Genomic DNA, 19,846 nt, shown 5'->3' with positions numbered 1-19,846 from the left:
GCGGCCATGGCTCAGGGGCGCGGCCACTCCGCGGCATGTGGGATCTTCCCGGACCGGGGCACGAACCCTTGTCCCCTGCATCGGCAGGCGGACTCTCAACCACTGCGCCACCAGGGAAGCCCTCCCAAATGTATTTGTGTAGCTCAGACCTCTGCCCTGAATGCGAGGCTAGTGTATTCAACTGCCTACTGAATAGTTCCACTTAAATGTCAAATAGGCATCTCAAACCTAAGTGTCTGTACGGCTCTAAGACTCCACCCCATCCCTGCTCATCAAACATCCCACTGTCCCTCCTGTGGTTTTCCCCATCCTTCAGGTTGTTCACATCATATCTCTGAGTCACTGCTGGACATCTTCCTTCCTCTCATACCCCTGCCCAAAGCATCAGCACATCCTTTCCCAACCTAGTCCAACTACACTCTTTCATATCTGATTGCTGTAATGACCTCCTAACTGGTACCTGTGTCAGCCCTTGCCCCACAGTCTGTATTCTTTCAATGGCCTCTCACCAGATACAGAATAACCTCTGAAGTCCTCACAACTGCCTATAAGACCCTATCTAATCTGCTCACCACCACCACCTTCCCAAAGAACCCAGGCCCACTCTGTCTTCATTGTCTACTACCCTCCCTCTGCTCCAGCCACACTGGCCTCCTTGCTGTTCCACAGGGACACTAAATTTGCTCTCATCTCAGGGCCTTTGCAACTTGCTGCCCCTTCTGTCCACAGAGCTTTTCCCCAGACATCTATACAGCCCATTCAATCGTATTCTCAGGCTTCTCTCGAGTGTTGCCTTTTCAGGGAGACCTCTTTGAACACCATATTAAAACTTATAGTCACCCCTACCCCAACTCCTGTGACCCTCCTCATTTCTTATTTCCCTTCTCTGCTTTTATTTTCATCATAGCATCTGTCACCAGAATAGTATATATTTCATTTAATTACTCCCTTGATTAGAATGTAAGTTCCACAAGGGCAAGGTTCTCGGGTTCACTGCTGTAGCCCTGGCAACTAGAACAGTACCTAGACAGAGTGTGTGCTCAATAAATGTTATTAACAATATTTTTTTCCTTATAAGAACATTTGGGGACTTCCCTGGTGCCGCAGTGGTTAAGAACCCGCCTGCCAATGCAGGGGACATGGGTTTGATCCCTGGTCTGGGAAGATCCCACATGCCATGGAGCAACTAAGTCCGTGAGCCACAACTACTGAGCCTGCGCTCTAAAGCCCGCGAGCCACAACTACTGAGCCCATGTGCCACAACTACTGAAGCCCGTGCGCCTAGAGCCCGAGCTCCGCAACAAGAGACGCCACCGCACTGCAATGAAGAGTAGCCCCCTCTCGCCCCACGTGCAACAAAGACCCAATGCAGCCAAAAAATAAAAAAATTGGCAACCTCCTTACAAAAAAATGAAGGTGAAGTACTCTAAAATCTCATTTACTTCATGGGAGAGCTGATGAGGACAAATTATAACACAAAAGGAAAGTAGTCTGATCTCTCAAATCAAAGGTTCACTATAATGTCTGTGTATCAGTTAATTTCAAAGAAGCAAGCTAAGAGCATTCATTTGCTATCAAATCACTTTTGAAACCCTTCTGTAATATTTTTTTACATCAAGTCCTATTTCATGACAACACCAACTTTCTTTCTGGTGAAATTTTTATGTCACAAATTAAGAGTACAGTAAGTCCCCTACATATGAATGAGTTCTCTTCCGAGAGTGCGTTCATAAGTCCAATTTGTTCGTAAGTCCAACAAAGTTAGCCTAGGTACCCAACTAACACAAATGGCTATATAGTACTGTACTGTAATAGGTTTATAATACTTTTCACACAAATAATACATAGAAAACAAACAAAAACTAAAGAAAACATTTTTAATCTTACAGTACAGTACCTTGAAAAGTACAGTAGTACAGTACAACAGCTGGCATACAGGGGCTGGCATCGAGTGAACAGGCAAGAGGAGTTACTGACTGGAGGAGGAAGAGGAGGTGGGAGATGGTAGAGCTGAAGGATCGTCAGCAACAGGAGACGGAGGGCAAGCTGCAATTTCACGTGAACTAACTTACGTGCGAACACACGTTCGCAACTTTGAAAGTTAGCAACTTGAAGTTTCGTATGTAGGGGACTTACTGTATATATTTAGAGATTTTATTTTTGGATACAAATTCATCACAGGGGCAGAAAAATACGATACTGTGGACCCCAACTGTCATATCAACTAAGGCTTTAATCACCATGTAACAGAAGGAAAAGAACATGGCTTTTAGAGTTGGAGCTTTGTTCACATCGGGATTCCTTTATTTACTAACTGTGTGATCTTAGGCAAATTAACATCTCTGTTTCCTCAGATGTAGAATGGGGATAGTAACACATAATTCATAGAGTTACTGTAAAGATTAAATTTGTTAACATGTCAAATCCTGGCAGAGTATATCAGGCCAGCTGTCAGTGCTTCACTTCCCTCCTTCTCCCTGGGAAAACCAAGAACAAAACAGCAATAGCAATTTTCCTAAATTTTCCTAAACCAATTTTCTTAAAACAAAACAACAACGAAATACTTTATTTTGAACTAATTTTAGACTTACAGAAAAGTTGCAAAAATAGTGCAGAGAAATTTCCATATAATCTCTCACCTTGCTTTCCCTAATATTAATACCTTACATAAGTGTAAAACAATGATCAAAACCAGGAGATTAACACTGACAATGGTATTAATGACGTACAGACCTTATGTAGTTAGATTCAAATCTTACCAATTTCCGATAATGTTCTTTATTCCAGGATCCTGCCTACCTTTGTTCTATGGAAAATGCTTTCTCGAGTTATACCACTTATTATTGCCAGTTTACAAAGGAAACAATTCAAAAGAATCTTACTAAAATATAAGAGTATGTCTATAATATACAATATGCTTCATGTGAATAGAATTACTTGGGTACATGGTAATTAAAATATTCAAACAAGAAATGTTCCACTCAATTTTTATAAAACACAGTATAGGTATCACAGTGATTTAATTTTTAAGGCACCAAACAGTCAAAAGAATATTCATCTTTAACCTGACTTTGTAGCAATGTCAAATGAAAACAATTCAGATTTGGTCTATAGGTATCAAGAAATCAATACAGGTTGGGGAGACCCCTTTCCTGGCAATACTTCTTTAGCATAGCAATGGCCTTGAAAGTGCTATCCCCTTCATAGGGTCTGACTCATTTTATGACAATTAAGTATAGACACTTGAAAATATTTACTATTGTTGACAGGGAGGCAAGATTATTATGCAGGCTCTATTCTTACCAATGTATCTTTTAAAATGCAGTTTTGGGAAGTTTATGCTAAGTGACAACATATACCCCGAAAGGAAGAAAACGAAGTAGAACATTTTAAAGAGACACAAAAACTCAAAAGCAGATTGAAGTTGTTTCCTGTGATGGCAGACAGTTTTTATTTATATGCTGCCTTGTTCCAAAAACAGGAGTGTAGCACATAATTTAACCTCTTCCCAATGACTCAGCATGGTGGTTATAAAGCTCAGATAACGTGCTATGACCCTGACTCACTGATGAATGGTTAATTACATCCCAGGCCCTCCATTCTAGAAGGAAGGTGTGTATAACGGAAGAGTTTAGCCAGAAATGTTTATGACAAAACAGCCTTCAGAATTCAATGGAACAGCTTCAGTTGATCTGGAAAGTTAACTTAAGAACAGAATATTTTCTCCAAAGAGGCCCAATGCCCAGAGACACTGAGAGTAGATGGGCTTGTAATAAGCAATATGATCCATGACTTAAATCAGGTGGAAACCTAAATCGGCATCTTTGCTTCTTTATCTATTTAAATCTAAACATGTAGGAAGAAAGAATTCTTCAAGGTCAAGAACCACAACTGATTAATCTTTGTCTCTCTCCTTTTGATCATCGGGATCATCCTTTGATTCTGGCACAAAGTGGTGCTCAAGAAATGTTACTGAACAAATGGAAAGAAATGAACAAAGAACCCTGTTTTCTCAGGACAATATGGTTTTTCAAAGGGAAAAAAAAAATTTACCCAAGTCAATAAAATGAAAGTAAACCCATGACTATTGTCACTCTTAGCGGTTAGGCTAGGAGCCAATTATTCTTCATGTTAATCTATTTGGACATCCAAGCGGAAGCTTACAGATAACCAGCCTTGTTAATGGTCACTGAGAAGTGGGAGGTGGGTCTTAATGATTGAATGCAGACTGGTTCTAACTAGTCTAGTGTTTGTTTTTGGCTCCATTTAACATCTGGAATGGGAAGTTTTAAATGTTTTTTGCCTTTTGTCTAAGTGGCTTTCCCAACGAAATGTGCATCTCAGAAAATTCAGACAGAAGGTATCTTCCCTAAGGAGCTATGCCACCTTGGCCTTGGACTCGGTCCTTTATTCAGTGAATTAACCAGCAAGCAAGATGCAAGCGTGGTGAGAAGTACAGTGGAGATGATTCTGGTTTTGTTCCTACTTTTTAGGACCTCTTAGAGAAGCAAAAATTAACTGTAAAATACCAAAACAATTACATTTATTTTTATTTAAAAGAACTCTTTTTTTCCATATCGCCCCTCCTGATGGCCTCCGTCACGAGCCTTTGAGTAAGTTTCCCAAAGACTCTATCATGGAACACCAGTATTTGTGAGAGATGTCCGAATAGTGTCAGCCTACCTGTAACCTACAGCAATACTGTGCAGCAGGCAACAGATCCCTCATTTCAAAGCCAGTGTCTGTCCCATGATAAATGAGTTCTAAGGAGTCTTCATCTTCTCCCCACTCCAACCTGTACTCTGAGATATCAGCACCAGAGCTTTCAGGACTCTGGAAAACAGAAAATTAAGTGCTTAATTTCATTGAGAAGAAAATCCTATGACGTTTGTGTTCAATTAACTAAACCGAGAAAGAGAGCAACATGCCTTAGTATATTTCAAATACATGAAAAGAAAAGCATGAAAAAGATACTCAATTTCCTCTCAATTCTGACCAGTGGTGAAATTTCCATAACTCTTGGCAAGCGCCAAGGCAGATGACTGTGTAAAACCTATAAGTGAACTTAAGCTTTGTGGGTCCCTCATAACTTGCACTGGGGGGCAGATAAAGTAGAGGAAACAAACTGATGCAGAACATGTGCCTGACTTACCTCCCAACTCACTAGGACACATCCATCAGGCGTAAAAGAGATACAAGGTGCTTTGCACTGTCCAGGAGGCCCTGCAGCAGTGGTAATTTCTGAGACATCAGAATAGGGACCATACTGAAAGAGAAAAACACATGCGTGCTTGTAGGTGTGTGTGTGTGTGTGCTGTGTGTGTGTGTGTGTTTGTGTACAGCACAAGCTTATAACCAAACACATCATCAATACAATTGATTAAAAGTATTACCTAATGGTGTTCACCTTCAGTTGAATATGTAGGTTTTCTTCTAACATACATTCCCTAAGTAGTAAATGTCTATTTTATATATATATATATTTTTTTTTAATTCAAAAGGATTAGAAAGTTGGTTTACTAAACATTTTCGCTGTGACCTAAGAAACAAAAAATGCTGACTTTTGCTACATCACAGCATTCTGATTTAATTTCTCAGAAGGCTTCAAAGAAAACTAAGTCAGATGCACACTGCAGTTTAATTTTTAATGCATAAAAATCTTTGTGGAATTGTTGGTTATCAAATTTTGAGTACTTCTTCTAGTTACTGGTATTTTCCATTTTGAAAACCAATGGTCCTGTTAATGTTTTCTCAGTATGTCTCCCACCATCTCAACTATTTGAAGGTTTACACTGCACTCCTCTCCTCCACCACCATCAGTGACCACACTGCTCAGAGCCAACCACCGCTACAGATTTAAAACACGTCGAGAGAACCATCACCACCATGTTAACAGTGGAATATGTGATACTTCAATGAGTTGGGGCAAAGAGTAAAGTAATTTTCAGGTTAATGAAGTATGTGACTATGTTTTTCAAAATGGAAAAAAAAGATTAAAAAAAAAAACCCCCAAACCTCTCACATTTTCTAACAATATAACCTGCAAATATACTGGGGGTGAGGGAGAAGCTCTCTGAAGTGGACCACAGAAGATGATTATGAGTCAAATATATGGTTAACTTCCAATACAACAGAATTTAAAAACAAGGCTGAAGATACTTTCTTTATATGATAAATTAGTGAAAGGAGAGAGAAAGTAAAACTCAAGTCAGCCCAGTTGCACATTTATCTTTATCGTGGCAGAAATCCTCTGAAAAACTGATGGGGAGAAGCACCAGATCAACAGTAAAATAGGATTTCTTCTGCAGCATCAGTGATCATCACCATCCATCCTCTTTTTACTTATAAAAGTTTGGGTGCATAGGCTTTCTTATCTTCTCACCAATGCATTTTTATTGTCTAGTTTTGTGTGTGTGTGTGTGTGTGTGTTTTAATTTAAATAACTGTATCTGAAATTCTTTCCTAATGGGCAATTAGAAGAAATCCAGCTCCTGTTAACGGTTTGTGATCATACTTCAGACCAAATGTTTTCATAGTCAGTATGGCTAACACGAAATGGACTAAAGACAAACACACTTTGCTTCTGAAAGGCGTGAACGGGACCACTGAGAACTAGAAGAGTCATTGTCAACTCCTTGTCACTGTCAGTGGGCTTTCTTACTTGTAAAATTCTCATCAATTAATTACATCTATTTGTCTGCATGGCGTGCATCTATACACACCACTGGCACTCTGTGGGGCTTTAGCAGCGGTTTGCTCTACCCACACCCTTCTACCTTCTTTTATGTTTCTGCCCATCTTTGACACACCAAAAAGCCCTGTAGTTTCTGGGTCACTTCACTCTCATTAGGAATTGCCCCCCAATCCATATCACTCTGCAATTTAACAAGACAAAAACCAATCACCTTTGTGGATATAATATAGACATACTCTTCCAATCTCTAACAGCCCACCTCGACAACTTCAGATGGAGTAGTAAGAAGGACCAGAGAGTTCTACAGTTTTCACTCAAAATAAATGAAAAAAATATATATACTGGCCTCCCTAGCCTCTACCCCAGTCCAGTTTTAAAAACTGACCTAAGACATGGCTGGGTAATTTAGACAATACGATAAAGAAATATTATGTAGTCCTAGTTTCCCACAACTGATTTATACAGTCGATGAGAAAATAGGAAATTATTTTAAAAACTACCAAAAGCATCTAAAGGGTGATGTTGTTATTAACCTTGAACTCTATCTTAATAGAATGATATGAGGACAAAAGAAACAAAATTTCCAATGTTGGGTCTACATGAAATCAAAACAGTGTATCTTCAGAAATTAGATTTTTACATACACTTCTTTAATGGTTGTCAAGGTTGGACAGATACTGCTAAGGATTTTAGGAGGGTAGAAACGAAGTGCTGGGACCTTATATTTCAGTTACGGTGTATAAGCGTGTACTCACCCCTCCATCATTCAGAGCTCTCACCCTGAAGTGATACATGGTTCCGGGAAGCAGGTTGCCAACGGTGCACTCAAGCTCGGGCCCGTGGTACACCTCCGAAGCTACATCCTCAGGTTCCGTCATCTCCACGCTGTACTCCGAGACCTCACAGCCACTTTCAGAGGCAGGAACATCTGGGAAAGGAGAATGTTTTTCATATCAGAACACTTCTGTGTTTCCAGTTGACCCTATCACACCTCACTTTCCACAAGGTTTGCAAAATATCATGTAGGTGGCCTGTCCTCGATATTTACCAAAGAAACCCCACTCCAAAAAAAAGATATACAGAAGAAAGTTTCTGAATGATGTCATCCATACTTTCCAAAGCAAGTACGTTTAATGATATTAACAAAATTCCCAAACCGTAAAACTTTTAGGCAATTCCTTTATATTCTAATGCCAGGTAAACGCAAGAAATAGAGGGGAGAAAATCTTCTCCTTAACTTGAAACCGAAGGACACATTAAATCAAGTTAGAGGACCCAAAACTGGCACAATATCTTATTTTAGGCATAAGTGATGGGGAACAATAGTCTGACAGCGCTTTGCAGGTTTATATTTGCAGTTTTACAAGCTTGTAAATTGCTGACCCGACAGGAAATGCTAATACAGTTTGAGCCGATACAGTAAAACACCAGGACCCACACATAACAAGGCAGCAAAGATGAGGAGGAATTAGATGTTACCTGATGAACTATTTCTTGGTTTAACCTCTAAATTGAGCATAACTTTTATTTTATGTATAAAGCTGAAAAATTCCTGAAAAGACTGGGCTGCTCTGAAACATTTTCTACAAAAGTGCCCTCTGAGGATAGAGGATGAACAGCACGTGTGGCACCATCAGGAATAGGAGGGTGAGTGAAGCGGGGAGAATACAAACCCAAGCCCATGTACACTGAACAGAATATGGGCATTTTCAATAGAAACAAATATGGTTTTCAGAAGGAAGACCTGGAACTTGATTACAAAGCATTAAGTCTTAAACTCAGTCTCCACTTGTCCAAATTGGCAACGTGAAGATGTGTTCACTCACCCCACTCTAAGTGGACTTCTTTGTGCTTTGGTCTACCCAAAACCCTCGGTGGGCGACACTGACCTGGTGCAATGCTTAGTGTGCGAACAGGGAGACTTTCAGAACACTGCAGGAGAAATACAGGAGAGAATCATCTCTTAGTTACTTTGAATTTATTAGAGCTCTATATACCAAGCAAATTCCACCCCACACCTGCAAATGCTACCAAAGAGGGTTACACGTTGAATGTTTACACTTTTTATGCAATAAGATCTTCGTCTCTGTGTGTGTGGTGTGTGTGTGTGTGTGTGTGTATGTGTTTGTTTTAAGTATGGACATATACCGCATACAGCACTGGTAAAAATAATTATTTCTGATGTCAGATTTATAGGCTGACTTTCTGAGTGTTGTGTATCCTAAGCACACGGTTATTTTCCTTTAACCAAAAATTAGAGATCCTTCACGAGGACAGAAGAGAACACAAAACAACAGCTGGATGAAGTTTTTAAACGGTGCCATAAATGGCCGACCATCCACATACAGAGCAGAAAAGCAAATAAAGTCAATATTAATCAACTGAGTCTGACATTAACCAGCAGGTTCTGTTAATACTAAAATCAGCAGGCCTTCTTTTTTGCAGGATCTGGTTGCGTAAGGCTGGTGGTATGGAAGCTGACCCCTTTTTGAGACAGGAGGAGCACTGTAGACCTATGCAGCTCAACCAAATTCAGCATCCATCCTGAGGAGATGAGGTGCAGAGGAGATGTACTTAAGAATTCAAAGAGCGCTGCCGCTTCTGTGTTGCCTTGTGCAGCACCTCGCATGTAAGAGGAACTCGCTGATCATTTGTAGCTTTGATGTGGACATCCCCACCCTGGGAGGCAATGCATAAACGCCGTCTAGGTGGACCTTTTTTTTACCTCAGAAGTCTGTCTATATGGACAGTCTAGACATCACAATACCACTATCCTTGGGGGAAAAAGAAAATAAACATAAAACAACGTCAGAGGTGGGCTGAGTGGTAAAATTCGGCACCTAATGGCAGGTGTTCTCTTGAAAAGTCAACCCAGTACAGGGTAACAGGGTTATAAGCCACCACTGCGTGTGCGCTCTCTCTCAATACGAATGGTTTCAAAACCACAATGTTAAATATCTCTACAATGAAAACATCTTTTACCATATTGCCTCTCACTCACTTTCTGAATGTTAACACCATTTAGATAATAACTAGTGATATCTCATTTCTAGAGCACTTCATATGTACTTGTTACGTTGTTTTGAGCCTATGAGAACACTGTGAGGTTGAAACCAAGTTTCCTGACGTGTTGAATGGTTGGTCTAAGGTCATATAAATTGTAGACAATGGTGGTGATCCTTTTGTGATGTATAAAAATATTGTCACTATGTTGTGGACCTGAAACTTATGTAATACTGTAAGTCAATTATACTTCAATTTTTTTAAAAAAAAGGAGACAGCAAGAGAACTGCTGCTGCCTACAGATGTGTAGGTTGGGCACTGCGTAATCACAGGAGCTGCCTTTCAGCTCAGTCATCATAGATTTATGTGGCTTTTACAATAATTTTCCAGCAGATGGCAGTAAAGTATCTCAAGGAAGGTGTGTCTCTCATTTTCACAAAACTGCCAGATGTGGTAAAAGAAAAGCTGTGCTGGAGGCCATATCTTTTTTTTGCTCTAAATTCTACGCTTTTCTATCATTGCAATAACTGAGGTTCATCCCCTTATTTATTAGCTAATGCAAATTGCAGACCACCCTCAATTTTCAACTGTCAGGTGATCATGCCAAAGTCTTCTGAGAAATTAAGTGAGGCATGTACTTGGAAAGCAGCACAATTCAGTTGAGAATCATTTGGGTCTATCTTTTTATACCCACTAAAGCACAATTCGGAAAACTCTGAATTCATGATGTGACACCATGGCAGGCTGCATTACCAAGATATATTTTTAAACAGCAATTTATTCTGATGTTATAGATAGGTTGTCTGAGTTGGACCAAAGATGTTTACTTTTATACTGAAACAAAACCAACCTGACTGTGTCCACCAGTACTTATGCAGCATGCTCGGAGTTTGTACAAAGTGCCTGGTTTCAAGTGGGTGAAAGTGTACTCTGTAGCCGACCCACTGTAGGCCACTTCCCACTGACTCGCTGCAAAACAAGACCCGTGTATGAGATTATGCCTTTTGTAAAAACGTAACAGTACCAACCATTCCTGATAAGAAAAAGCTCTAAGTGGTTTCCATGAAAACCAGCATCTCCTATTCTTTTTTTTTTTTCCCTAAACAGCCACAGTGCTCTCTTTCCATCTCCTTTACAAAGTTAAATACTAAAATAACATGGAGTCATTTTTAATACTTAGTACTGCTGGCTAGACTACTTAATATCATGATTACACGATTACATTTGCTGACTGTGAGGTTGGGATGCTGGAAAGCACACGAAATCTGTAGTTTGTCCCGCAGCAGGAGACAGCGGATGGTGTTGAGCAAGCTAGGAAGTGGTAATGGTGTGAGAAGCCCCTGAGGCTAGCTGGGAAGGGGGAAGGCTGCTCGGCCACAAGGTTCCTGGTCAGGACAGGGCACCACTGAAGAGTTTCTCCTGGCTCTTATCTGCCTGGAGGTCACAGTGAGTGAAACCTCCCCCTCCCCATATAGACCGAGTCCTTTGGGTAAAGGCCTGCTGTCTCCATGGAGCCCCACTTGAAAGACAAAAACACCTGAGGGAGTGACATTAAAAATGAAACACTCAGTGTGACCCAGGTTATCTGACCACTTCTCGGGAATAAAGCAAGCAAGCAGAGCCACAAGAGGGGCCTGGGTGAAGCTGATGCCACCAGGTGAAGAGCACTGGGGATGCTTCGACTGCCTGCCCGCCCCACAAATCTGGGATGTTTATCCTCCTCTGTTTTGCTCCCACTAACACAATGTTTCCAGCAGACTACTTTAAAGGAGGCTTTTACTCCATGCAGTTGTTTTAGGGAAAATACTTTTACCCTGTTCCATGATAGTTACTAACTTCCACAAATGCCCTCAGCTGCTTATTAGGTCAGATTTACAATGAAGCCACATGCACTAGGGCCACATGACAAGGGGGAATATTAAAGACAGTCATCCTGACATTACCGATCAAACAACCTGCACTGAAAAGGCAACTGGGAACAAGGACTACCGAGGAGATTCAATTAATCATTGATGTCACGCACTGGCAAAGTTGTTAACTTTTAAGTACAGATGGCATCTACTTTTGATCTGTCACCAGTGGTCAAGAGAGCCACAAAAATTCAAAATATATTTAGGTTTTCACGATGAGCCACTGCATATCCGTGACTTCTCTTCTAGGTCAGATTTTTAGCATAGAATGTGATTTTATGTTAAGAACAGCTGTGCCCATCTCAAAGCATTTTCATGTTTTTCAGCTTAAAATAGGGCCCAACTGACATGAAAAACAAAACGCTGCAGGTGGCTATCGTGGCACAGAATAAAAAGCAAGCCACACACCTGCATTGCTTGTTTGTAAAAGTTGCTGTTAACTCTTTCCTTTTTTCCCACATGCATCACTTTTTAAAAAAAAATTTAAGTTACAATGATTTATTAGAGTGGTGAGATGGGTGTCATTTTTAAAGTTCGATGACTATACTTTTTTCTATTAAAGCCTAATAAATTTTATCAGAAAGAAGATCTAAGAATTTTTTAAAAGACACTATAAAGGGAATCTGATCTCTAACGCTGTCCCACTTTAATTCACCTCGTGTGACTAGTAATGAAGAAATAATATGACTCAGAAATCACAACAAAAATGAAGACATTTTCTGAACTTGTTACAAAGTGTGACACTTGTCAGTAGCCCACAGCAATACTATATTTTGTCATCCTTTGTGCACCAAACTCATTTGCTGTCTCCAATTTATCCTTCCTGCTGATTGCTTCTGACACTTTCTCTGCTTATAAGAATTTCTAGAGAAAGCGTGCCAAGAGAGATGAAAAACATATTTATTCTATTAATTGGGACCTCTGGTTTAAAGAAATGACAGAAAATTTTAAAAACGACAAAAACGTACATTTCAAGCAGACTCTGATCCTCGATGCTGTGTTTGAAAGAAAAAACTGTCAATATGTGATTAAGGCTTGTTTATTGTAGTACCTCTAGCAACAGAATTAATGATTGCCCGCTATTATTATACAAATGTTTATCTTATTAGAAAACAGGTCTTTAACAAAACAATTTCTACAAACTTCACCTTCAGAATTTCCATCAGTAATCTCCAGCAAGTACTTGAGTATTTCTGAACCACCGTTGTCCTTTGGAGGATCTGGAAAGTAAGCAAATGCCTTATTAGTTATAAAGTGTATTGATTTTTGTTAGTAAATATTATTAGAACACATAGAATCATATAATATACTGTCTAAATTCTGGATTCAACCAAAAGGCACAATAATTAATATATTATTTCACCCAACTCCTTTCTCAAAAAACAAAAGAAACAAAAACACCACAAAACCTTCTGATTATCAAAGTTCGTACAGCTAGAAATGTCAAAAGGTTAGCATTTATTTAGTGAAACATGAACAAAACTCAAAATATGGATTTATTTTTCTAAGAGTTATGCTCATTTATTTATTTTGAGATTCTGAAGCCTGCTCTTCAATATTTGATGGTTTTTACATAAGACAAAATATACATATATTTCTTCTTAAAAATTATTTTATTCTTTTTTATTTCACTTATATCATCAGTGAGAGACAGAGAGGGAAGAAAAGGGAGGTGCAAAACTTACTGACAAAATAAATAAAAGATCAGAATATAACAAATCTGTTCCATCACAGTTTGCTACTAAGCAAACTTTGTATCCCACATGAACCTAATATAAAACCAGAGCTGTGGATCAATAAGAACCTGTACCAAAGAGCCGGTTTGAGGAGGAGGTTCCAGCTTGTTACTAGAGCCCTGGGCATCTTAGGTATCATATCTGTCTACTGCTAACTCGGTGCCTGCAAGAGTTTTCTTTTCTGAGCAGGAAAACACCTTTTTGCAAGACTACACAGAATTTGCTTCTACTATCAGTTGGCCACCTCTGTATTTTAGATATACCCTCAGGTTACTCATATAGATTTAGAAACTTTAATTCCCGTCTCCTTTCACCTGTTATTTCCATTAATGTATGCAAACTTCGGTTAATAGATATTTACAGCAATAATTAAAAAGTTCAATATAGCATATGGCTAATGAAAGTAAATACTCAGTGTTGACAGAACTTTCTAGGATATTCTGAGAAAAAAAGCTTTAGATCTGGCAAAAAGCACACCTAGATTTTTTGTTTCTCTTAATCGTATCCATCTTCTAGGGAATAATTCTGCCTCAAAATTACCACATAACTTGAAGCAGTTATATGTCTCAGTGGTTAGTCTCCAATAACAATTTAATAATGTTTTAAATTCCCTTTATATTACTTGACTGCCAGGTAAAATCTTATTTTAGATTTCTTTTTTGCCTGTTTGGTAGTTACTATTATTATATGACATTAGTGATAATCATATATATCGTGTTTCACATACAGCTGCAAATGTTTATCAACATTCTAATGGCATTCATTTCGCTGAAATAATCCATGCAGCAGGTGAGCCACAAAATCCTCTACCAGATCCCCACAAATACCATGATGAACTTCAATATGAAAACTTCCTGAAGTCTAAGACTTCCGAAGACATACAAACAACAAAAACTAGTCTTCCTAATTCACTGTAACTTAAACATTCTGTAAAATTTAATATGACTTACCTAAATTTTGAAATTTATTTTTAATACTAAGCTTATAAATCAATTTTTATATTAAATATTGCTACATTTTTAAGGGCAAGCTATTGAAGAATGAAATATATTCAGAGATTACCACATTCAAATCAATAATACATTAAAACTATAGGTGAAAAAAATGTGTCTTACAGGAAAATCATAAAGTAAATGAATGCTCTTACAATTGACAATTTTACCAGTTTGTAGAATTCTCAGGATGTTTCTCATACATATATTCCAAACGTGTAAAACTCCCTCAAATAATATGATTTGTTTGTTTATTGGTTTGTCACTATTGAAATTAATCAAGTTTTAAAAAACCTGTCAAAAAAGCAGCAGGAGCAACAGCAACAAAACATACCCCATTTAACACTAAAACCATGAGATGTAACTGGTCCTTTAATGAGGGGTCTTGTAGGAGGTCCAGGCCTGTCAGGACTCGTCGTACAAACCAAAACTTCACTTGGGCAGCTTTTCCCTTCCATATTAGAAGCAGTCAGCTAAAACACAACCGAGAAAACATTAATATGCTTTAGATATCAGATCTTAAACCAGTAGTGACTTTCAATATGGCAAGATCAAGGTATCCAAAACTCACACAGACAGAAACACTCACATATTCTCTTTCTCTCTCTCTCTCTCTCTCTCTCACAGTCTCAAACTACTAATCTGTAAGCGTTTCTTTAATGGAGTACTTATTTTCTATATAGTTTAGCTATTAACAAAAATAAAACAAGGTAGGTTTTAGCCAAAGACATTTTCACCCTTTCAAGAAGACAAAACAAAACTAGTATGTCACCACCCAGTTCACAGTGTTTTGTGGAAGGAAAATATGGGGGAAAAGCAGATAAAAATAACCTTGCTTATTTAGGAGTAGGGCAATGCCACCTTGTGGAGAAATGCTAGCAGTATACCTATGATCTCATAGCCAGCATCGAGTAACAAGGATTTTTAAAAATACAAAAGCTATCATTTTCCTTCAATAGTCACACATGCCACTGGACAATCAGACAACTATTTACTGAGTGACTACTACGTGTTAAATAACATGATTTGGCTCACATATTAAGAGAAGGAAAGGGGGAATCAGAAGACAACCACATCTCTCCAGAAGGCACACTGTCACACTGGAAAACACCGTGCTGTGCTAGAATCAACAAACAGTGGGCAGCACAGAAGGCAGCCTGCTGTTCCCTTCTCTCCTAACGAGGTCGCAAAGAGTTCGCAAAGCTGTCTTCCGATTCAACATTCAACGCAATGTCGCCCAACGTGGAGCCCAAGTGGGGAGGGGGTGGGTAATAGAAGAGCAAAAGGAAAACGGCTGAGAAAAAGAAAATGGGCAAAAGAGCAAAGGGCAATGGAGAAAAGGGAAATCTGATTAAAAGAAGGAACTCTGAATAGAAAGGTGTGACGTGCAGGTGAGAGACAGGTGCGCTGGGCACCTGGTTTGGGTCTTCCCAGGCAAGGGCATCTGGCCACGCTGTGATGCAATTTATTACAGCACATTACGGCAACAGGTTTCTTTCTCAAAAATGGGTTTTAAAATTAAAGTTGGGTGTGTATTTTATAGATGTTACCTTAAAAGTGTAAAGTGCAGCGAACTTAAAAATCTTTTAACCTGTACAGATTTAAAATGGTAAAGGGGTGAAACATAAAACAGCTTCATTTTTAAGCAGTTCAGGTACCAAAATGACTGACTTACCCTGAACTTATACTGTGTGCTTCTTTTGAGATTTTTCACAGTACAGGTTAAATCCTCTCCAGTGTATTTTGGGTGGAAAAGGTTATCCTGAAAAGGCAAAGCCAGAAAGAAACATCAGTATCATAAAATCTGGGCATTAAATACCTTGTCTGTAGGATTTTTATACTGCCTCCTTCCATCATCACCAGTGGGCCAGAAGTCTGGCAGCTACACCAAAAAGAGGGCCAGAATCCCACGGTGCTTTAAGAAAAATTTAACTCTATCACATCATAATTTGTCCTGGATCTGGGTACTTTTATTGTGAGACTAACACTAATTTGGATGAGAACAATGTTCTCTCTTTGAGAGAGTGTAAATTTGCTTTGGAACAGATGTCACCATATACTTTTCTCACGGAGCAAATTTTTCTGGTTACTCAATAAGCATTTTAGACAATGAATTTAACCACCAAATTAACGAAACTTATGTAGTTAAAAAAAATTATCTAACAATGTTGTCATGAAAAAAGGCTCTTGTACGGAGATCTTTACTGTCAAGCTGCAATGTGCTATGCAGTCCACTGGCTGGGGTTCCAGACACAGTGTCCTCTTCTGGCCAAGGGGGAAAGCAGAGCTTGGATGGGGAAGACATAACCCTTCAACGGGATAAATATCCTGCTGAAAGCTGACTGTACAGAATTCTTTCAATAATATTCTCAGTCATGCACACATCCATCCATCCACCCACCCATTCATCTTGGAGCACCTTCTATGCATCAGGCTCTCTTCCACGCTCTAGGGGTTTAGCACTGCCCAAGAACAGACTAAGTCTTGCCCATCAGAAACTGATATAATAACCAGAGAAAGCAATTAACAAAAAAACCTACAGACAAATATGGAGCACGCTGTGTGGTGCTAAGTGTTATGAGATGAAAAATAAAGCTGGGTAAGAGGACAGAGTGGTGGAGCTAGGAAGCACTGGTTCCTACAGCTCTGCAGGCTCCTTAAGGCAGCCACATAGGGCTCCTCCAATTTAAATAAAATACAATTAAAAATTCAGTTCCGGGCTTCCCTGGTGGCGCAGTGATTGAGAGTCCGCCTGCCGATGCAGGGGACGTGGGTTCGTGCCCCGGTCCGGGAAGATCCCACATGCCACGGAGCGGCTGGGCCTGTGAGCCACGGCCGCTGCGCCTGCGCGTCCGGAGCCTGTGCTCCGCAACGGGAGTGGCCACAACAGTGAGAGGCCCGCGTACCGCAAAAAAAAAAGATCCCACATGCCACGGAGCGGCTGGGCCTGTGAGCCACGGCCGCTGAGCCTGCGCGTCCGGAGCCTGTGCTCCGCAACGGGAGAGGCCACAGCAGTGAGAGGCCCGCGTACCTCAAAAAAAAAAAATTCAGTTCCTTGGGCTTACAGCCACATTTCAAGGGCTCAGCAGTCACGTGTGGCTAGGCACTATCTTATTGGACAGCACACAATACAGAACATTTCCATCATCACAGAAACTTCTGGACAGTGCTGTTTTACAGGGTGGTCAGGAAAGGGTCGTCCAAAGAGGTGACATGTGAGAAGAGACCTGAAGGAAATGAGGGAAGTGACTAAAAGATATCGGAAGGGGCATGAGAGCCAGAGGGCACCGGAACTGCAAAGGTGGGGCGGGACGGTGCAGCTGGTATGCTCAGTGAGACTACGTTGGCAGGAACAAGGGCAGGAACAAAGGCCCTGAATGTGGAGGACCTGAAAAGCACTGTAAGAGCACTGGCTATTCCTCTGGAAGAGAAGGGAAGGCACTGAGATGGGAAGGCTTTTGAGTAGAGCACTGACATGACCGCATTTGTATTTAACAGGATCACTCTGGCTTCGTGTGGAGAACAGACTGTAGTGTAGTAAGGATGAAAGTAGGGAAAATACTAAGAGGCCATTCCAATAACCCAGGGGCGAGATGATGGTGGTTCAAATAGTGTAGTAGCTGTGCAGATGCTGAGAAACGGTCAGACTTCTGGATAACTTTTGAAGGGAGATTTAAAAGGATTTGCTGACTGACTATATATGAAGTCAAGGAAGAGCCCACGGGTTTCTGGCTTCCCCAAATGAAAGCATGGGGATGCCATCTACTTGGATAGGGAAGACTGTGGGAAGGCCAGGTTTCTGCTAGTGGTTACAGTGGTAGAAATTAAGAGCTTGGTTTCAAATTTAGGCAGCGAATCTAATTTCACCAGTGCCTCCTGTAGTTATGATAAAGCTGACTTTACCGAACACACACAAGGGTATAAAATGTGCCAGACTTACATTTTCGTCCTCCTGGATTTCCAAGGTGTAGGTGACTACTTCCTCAGGTGAACAGCCTTCTGGTTTATTCCACTGCAATGTGACCCATGTGACCCCAGCTCGAACAAGTCTTGGTGCAGAGGGCATCTGAGGAATGTTTCCTAATGTGTAGCACACCACCTCTTGGCTATACCCACTGGAGAGAAACAGACCCGGTGAGACACGTTTAGGAGCACGGGAGGAGTCTCGGCATTTCAAAAGAGCAGGGATAAGCCTACCTGCTGCGCAACTTGCTTGGGTGGGAAAGTCTGGGGCCTGACAGGTTCAGTGAGCAAAGGAAGGCAAGGATCATTTATGTGATATTCCCTACCACAACTTCAATTTGCCCCAATCCACCCCACTGCCCCCTGCACTGCTCTGCTTAGGTCTGCTACTAGAAAAGCATGCCATGTTACAGGACAATAGATTTAAAAATTTATTTCCCCCCAAAAGCACCCGTCAGAAAGCACAGCACAGTGTGATGGTGACAAGCTATGAGCCACAGCTACCAAGGAGCCTTCAAATCAATGTGAGAGCAAATAACTGTCTATCGATACAATAAATGTTTTACAAATATACATGGTGCGATTTTCCAAAAGTTTGTAGATGCTTCTAATTCATTCTTGAACTGTAGAAGCCTTTATCATTATGACTGTTCAACCAGTGCACTCTAAAAATACAATGGCTATCATGGGTAGGGAAGGAGGGCTGTAAACCTTGTGGTCTTAAGAAGTTCTTTAGGCTGGAAAAAAGGTTGGGACCAATGGTGTGCTGAACCTTTAAGAAGATTTTCAACAAGCAGTGATGAAAGAAAAAGATTTTTCCCTTATTCAACAGTTACCCAAGAAGTGCAACTGAAATACGGTCTTTTCAAAGCACCTTTAATCCATTGATGCTTCACCATAAACCTGTTCTTGCCTTTCCCTAGCAGCTTGGAGGCAAGCCGTGTGTCCTACACCCAGTCCAGATTTTCTCCAGTCCTGTGAGTATCTGCCCGGGCTTGACAACAATGGATGGCCCAGCAACTCTTTCTTTGTATCAGGAAACACTCAGACATAATTGAAAAAAGGCAACTGAATGAGTAGCTTGCTAAAGTGATGAAAGAAAAAGGCACACAATCTGAAAAAAATAAAGTCCCCAGAGGATTCCTTTCAAAATCTGTAGTTACCTTCCTCCTGATTCTCAGAGACCCCTAGTGGGCCTTTGCATTACAGCCTGCAAGGCTGCAAAGAGGCCACACACTGGCATTTATCACCTCAGAAGGGGCTTTCTAGACTCTGATTAGGATTCCCTTTCAGAAAATCTCTAACTGGTTCAGTGTGGAGGCAGCAGGCGACCTTGCGCCTTTTGGCAACGTGACAGAAGACTCAGAAACACCACACAGATGCTTAAAGGCATGAGGACCAGGAAACGCCATACCTGGTGCCAATGTCATTCCGAGCAGCCAGCCTGAATGTGTACCCCATCGCCGGACACAGCTTTGTCAATTTGCAGTGTTTCTGGCTCCCAAAGAAGCACTGTCTGAAACCACTGTTTCTTTTTCCCTAAAACAG

At 40.5% G+C, this 19,846-nt stretch overlaps 1 protein-coding gene across 8 annotated transcripts in view; it reads right to left on the bottom strand.

The window, feature by feature from the left end:
• Positions 1 to 19,846, bottom strand: part of FNDC3B (fibronectin type III domain containing 3B) — a 386,791-nt gene that overhangs the window by 40,969 nt on the left and 325,976 nt on the right. For 5 of the 8 annotated variants that reach the window (XM_055083800.1, XM_055083804.1, XM_024124410.2 and 2 more), the window contains 11 exons: positions 19,713 to 19,837; positions 18,276 to 18,450; positions 16,011 to 16,097; positions 14,670 to 14,808; positions 12,756 to 12,827; positions 12,576 to 12,602; positions 10,548 to 10,666; positions 8,521 to 8,626; positions 7,450 to 7,622; positions 5,153 to 5,266; positions 4,684 to 4,833 (listed from right to left, as the gene is read on the bottom strand). In XM_055083800.1, coding sequence (XP_054939775.1) covers positions 4,684 to 4,833; positions 5,153 to 5,266; positions 7,450 to 7,622; positions 8,521 to 8,626; positions 10,548 to 10,666; positions 12,576 to 12,602; positions 12,756 to 12,827; positions 14,670 to 14,808; positions 16,011 to 16,097; positions 18,276 to 18,450; positions 19,713 to 19,837 — 1,287 coding nt within the window. The remainder of the gene's footprint in view (positions 1 to 4,683; positions 4,834 to 5,152; positions 5,267 to 7,449; positions 7,623 to 8,520; positions 8,627 to 10,547; positions 10,667 to 12,575; positions 12,603 to 12,755; positions 12,828 to 14,669; positions 14,809 to 16,010; positions 16,098 to 18,275; positions 18,451 to 19,712; positions 19,838 to 19,846) is intronic. The other 3 variants (XM_055083807.1, XM_024124414.2, XM_055083816.1) reach the window with 2 other exon arrangements.

The sequence above is a fragment of the Physeter macrocephalus genome, chromosome 1, assembly GCF_002837175.3.
Source record: "Physeter macrocephalus isolate SW-GA chromosome 1, ASM283717v5, whole genome shotgun sequence".
Classification (NCBI taxonomy): domain Eukaryota; kingdom Metazoa; phylum Chordata; class Mammalia; order Artiodactyla; family Physeteridae; genus Physeter; species Physeter macrocephalus.
This window is presented reverse-complemented; position numbering and strand designations above follow the sequence as displayed.